The sequence below is a fragment of the Clupea harengus genome, chromosome 9, assembly GCF_900700415.2.
Source record: "Clupea harengus chromosome 9, Ch_v2.0.2, whole genome shotgun sequence".
In the NCBI taxonomy this organism is placed as follows: domain Eukaryota; kingdom Metazoa; phylum Chordata; class Actinopteri; order Clupeiformes; family Clupeidae; genus Clupea; species Clupea harengus.
The window spans coordinates 20215051-20220050 of NC_045160.1; the positions used below are offsets into that span (position 1 = coordinate 20215051).

At 44.8% G+C, this 5000-nt stretch overlaps 1 protein-coding gene across 3 annotated transcripts in view; it reads left to right on the forward strand.

Annotated features, from left to right (window-relative positions):
• rasa2 (RAS p21 protein activator 2) overlaps window positions 1–5000 on the forward strand; it is a 46667-nt gene that overhangs the window by 20676 nt on the left and 20991 nt on the right. For all 3 annotated transcript variants that reach the window (XM_031573801.2, XM_031573800.2, XM_031573802.2), the window contains 3 exons: window positions 136–208; window positions 1260–1333; window positions 2281–2382. In XM_031573801.2, the coding sequence (XP_031429661.1) occupies window positions 136–208; window positions 1260–1333; window positions 2281–2382 (249 nt within the window). The remainder of the gene's footprint in view (window positions 1–135; window positions 209–1259; window positions 1334–2280; window positions 2383–5000) is intronic.

The window sequence follows — 5000 nt, forward strand, 5'->3', positions numbered from 1 at the left end:
AATTTTAAGTTTCTTCTATATGGACAGAAATTGTGTTCCTAAACTGAAAGGGGTGTTCTACAGGAAAATAGAGTGGGAACAAAATGAAGAAAGTGTGCTGATCGCCCATGGCAACTGAACTCCTCTTTTACTCAGGTCTGACCAGAAGAAAACGAAAGTGAAGAAGAAAACAAGTGACCCCCAGTTTGAGGAGACATTTTACTTTGAGGTATACCCAAACCGTCAGTGTTATGTTTTCTTGCTCTCTCTCTCTCTCTCTCTCTCTCTCTCATTTGTTCATCCTCTTTTTCCATCGTTCTTTCTTTCTCTCCCTCAATTTCTTTCCTTCTCTCACTGTTCTTACATTCTCTCACTTACTCTCTCACACTCTCACACACACACACACACACACACACACACACACACACACACACACACACACACACGCTCACTCAAAGTTCCCACACCTTTTCCATCCTAATCTAACTCTCAGTCTTTATCAGCCCTTGGCTCATGCTGTAAATCAGTGACCACAGAGCAGACCTGGAGGCCCTGTGTAAACCTGACCTCAGACCTGTTGGACGGCACTGGGTCAGAGGTCAACTATGCTTTTAGGTAGTGGTCATAGCTGATGACAGCCTGAATGTATGTTGTTAAATGAACTCCATTTTGGGTTTGTCATGATGGAGCTCTCCCAGGGGTAGCATCAGTAGACCCGTATCCTAGCAATATTGTAACAGTAGTTACTGTTTTGTATTCCGAAAATGTTTTGATTGCTGACACTCTCAATCCAAAATGGTGGTCAGTAGTAGCCATGCAAATGCTTGAGGCATATCTGTCAAAAAAGAGGTCAACTCGGGTAAAAGAAGTCAACTCAGGTCAAAGAAGTCAACTCGGGTAAAATAAGTCAACTCAGGTCAAAGTCTTTTTCTGGTGTGGAGAAGACCTAGACTGGCTCCGCCCACCTGTCGCTCTCAGCTCAGTTTTTGCTGTGATTTCATCAAGTGAATTTGGGTGTGGTTATACCAAGTTAGAAAAGATAGGAAGTCATGCAGGATGTTGCTCATGTTGTAAATTGAATAGCCAGTGAAAACTATGCTGTGTTTTTTTTATTACAGATTTTGTTATTTTGTTATTTTAAACCTTTGCCTAAAAAAACTTAAACAAATGATTGTGAAACCAGTTTACCACATCAAACATGTGGTTCATGTGTGAACCGTCCACTGCTTCAACACTGTGTGGGCACAAACCCTAAATTTGTCCTTTGTGGGTCTCTGTAGGTCACTCGCTCCAGCAACTACAAGAAGTCTCAGTTCCAGGTGGAAGAGGAGGACATTGAGAAGTTGGCAATCAAGTAAGCCGACTGCTTTGTGACGACACCTGTCCTTCTCTTCTTTTAGCTTTTGTCTTTTTTTTCCCATCTTCTTTTTTTCTCTTTCTTAAATTCACGGTATATGGTGAATGTGTAGTAAACTTATAGAGAAAACATTATCTACTGAATTGCTGCAAAGAACTTTTTTTCTTTTTCTTTTTTTTTTTTGCCTTAAAACGGACAGCTTTGATTGGCTAATGTTACACCGGGCAAGCCTTCTTTAGTAAGTGACCCAGTGCTGGCTTAAGGATGACCAGCGTTTGGTTGTCATAGCGCTGATAAACTAATGCCCACACTCTCAACTGTTCCACGTAGCTAGCGCTCGTGTTGGTCCAGCAGGTAAGGCCAGGTGTGTTCACACCTAGTGAGAAACCATAACCAACAAACCCCAGTCCGACAGCGAAGCGTTTGATCGCATGTGGTGCCGTGTGTGGAGCTTTGGACTGTGTTTATGGTCTTGTGAGTGGACTGCATGCGTTTGGAGAGGGACGCCCATGCGTGTGGTCTGTGTGCTGGGCTGCACAGGAAGCTGGGTCTGACCCAGGAGGTGTGACTGTGTGTTTGCTGTGACGTGACATATGTGTCTTTCTTCCCTCTCACAGTGCACTGTTATGATGATTTTGAGGAAAGATTAGATTAGTTTGTTTCTGCTGCTAATTTGTCATGTCTCTGTATACACGTATGCATGGGACTGTGTGTGTGTGTGTGTGTGTGTGTGTGTGTGTGTGTGTGTGTGTGTGTGTGTGTGTGTGTGTGTGTGTGTGTGTGTGTGTGTGTGTCTTTGTCTTTTGCCACCCCTCCTGTCACATTATATTCATTTAAGTTTTCTTTATCTTGCTCTTGGTCTTGTTCTTCCCTCTCCCTCTTCCCCTCCCCTCCCCCTCCCTCTCTCTCTGTCTCTCTCTGTCCCTCTCCTGCTCTCTTTGCAGGGTGGATTTGTGGAACAATGGGAATCTGGCACAGGACGTGTTTCTGGGGGAGACACGAGTGTCACTGAAGATCCTAAAAAATGACCACATTCATCGAGCATGGTAAGAGCACACACTCCAACTCCAAATGATTACATTCCTAGTACACACACACACACACACACACACACTCCAACACTCAAGCTCATGCTATCTAACATAAGCCTCAAACAAATCCAGACCGAATGCACATGTATTTACAATAGCATACACACATAGACACGCATGCATGCCAAAGACTTAGAGCACACAGAGACGTTTACACACAGTCAGACTCTACTGCCTTAAATGCGCTCACAGGAGCAGGTACATACAAAGCCCAGTGAGCTGACATAAGTCCTCATGTTAATATTTGTTTTGTACCTACAAGCACACACACATTTACACACATTCACACACACTCATTTACTACAGTGGCAAAACAAATTTGCACAGCATTATGCAAGAAGTGTTTGTTTAGCTGGATTGGCATTAGAAGAGGGCATACAGGGAGCTTGTATCTGTTCCTGCCTAAAACACACAAACACACACACACACACACACACACACACACACACACACAATCATGCACAGACAGACCACACAATCACACAGATGTGCACACACACATAATCACACACACAGACACACACACATTATCACACAGACGCACACACACAGAGTCACACACACTGACACACAGACACCTACAACCACAGGAATGCTCTGCCCAGTCAGGTGAAACATGCCGTCGAGCAGATGGGAAGAGCGGATAGCATCCAGGCGCAGAGGTGCTGCCCTTATCCAGCCAATCAGAGGCCGGAGTCGCCCCAAAGGCTGACGTCAGAGGCCCCGCTCACGTCACTGGCCTGTCACGCTCACTCAGGGCTCCGCCTGTTTGGCCACCATGCACCCATGCCGCCTGGCACCCATGCCGCCTGGCATAGACAGCCTGGCACAGACCAGTGCACGGTCCGCAAGGTGCCTTTCTGAGTGTGTGTGGCTGCCTCCATGGAGCCCTTGGAAACAGCACCGTGGTCGAACAGTTATATCATGTGAAATTCCTTTCGCATTCATATTTCTATAATGTCTGTTGGTCTGTTAGTCGCTATACACTAGAGCAGGGGTACTCAATAGGCGGACCGCGGTCCGGATCCGGACCCAGACGCAATCAAATTCGGACCGAAGCCAAAATCAAAATTCTAATTTAATCATGATCAAGCGAGGTTTCATTGGTGCGTGATTTCGCGCTATATATTTTTTTCCCACTCGATGTGGTTTCTATCTTCCGTGTCCAATCCAGAGGTCCAATCAGGAGCTGTAATATAACAACATCACTATTACAACTCACTCACTTACTCAATGTTGGCCGCGAGCTCTGTGGGTCACGCAGGTTGTGTGTGTCAATGGCAACAATGCCGGCAGATAGATTTGTGAACGGTATTTTTTTCTCAGCAAACTAAAATCATGGCGTGCTTTAAACCCGACAAAAAGAGAAAAGTTGATTCCAAAAATCGCGAATTTAAGACCGAGTGGACTGACAAGTATGCATTTGTGCTGCCTGTGGGGAGCACAAAACCGATGTGTTTAATCTGTAACGAGACGGTTGCCCTTGTCAAAAGTGTTAACGTGAAACGTCACTATGAAACAAAGCATGCACACTTCGAACAAAAATACTCTGAGGTAAGGGGCAGAAAAATAAACCATCTGCAATCATACCAAGCAACATGCAGTGTAATAGTTAGATCAGCCACACAACAAGAGCGTGCATACCTCAACATACATCAGAATCAGAATCAAGTTTATTGGCCAAGTACATTTTCATATACAAGGAATTTTTTCTGGCTTTAGTTGCTCTCAATGTACTTAAACTGAAAATATGCAGTATAACACAACAGTTTAGGATAGAGATACTGTTGTGAGTCTGCCTTTTCAACCATGAATATGGTGAAAAACAAATACAGGAGCACACCCAATGAACACTTACATCAGTGCCTCCGCCTGGCCGTCACACCTTTTATGCCCAAGTTTAAACCACAAAAAAGTGTCACCTTTCACACAAATAAGGCCAGCCTTTTTGTGCATACGGTAGTTTGAACGTTTTTGTTGGAGTTATGTTTTTGGATTTTGACCGTCACTGTTCCGGACCCTGGACTGAATGGAAATTTGGCGAGTGGACCTTTTGGGTTTCTAATTGAGTACCCCTGCACTAGAGACTAGTCCCCGCAAGAGCAGCGTCATCCTGCAGAAAGGAACCACCGCCATGTTTCTCTGTGTCATATCCCTACACACATCTAAACCAACTGAACACTCACACTTCAAGGACTTTCAGGAGAGATTTAGCTCTGGTCTTGGGCACAAGTCGTGTGTGTGTGTCTGTGTGTCTGTGTGTATGTGTGTGTGTCTATGTATGTGTATGTATATGTGTGTGTTTTGTCCATGCTTGCGTGTGTGTGTGTTTGTGTGTGTCTATGTCTATGTGTGTGTTTTGTCCATGCTTGTGTGTGTGTGTGTGTATGGCGTGCAATTAAAGTTGTGCGCTGCAGTTATGCCACTTCCGCAGCCCACATCTCCTATGTCCTTAGATCACTTTGAACACAACGTCCTGCCACCAATGTTGTGTAAACATTGTGTGTGTGAGTGTGAGTGTGAGTGTGTGTGTGTGTGTGTGTGTCTGTGTGTGTGTGTGTGTGTGTGTGTGT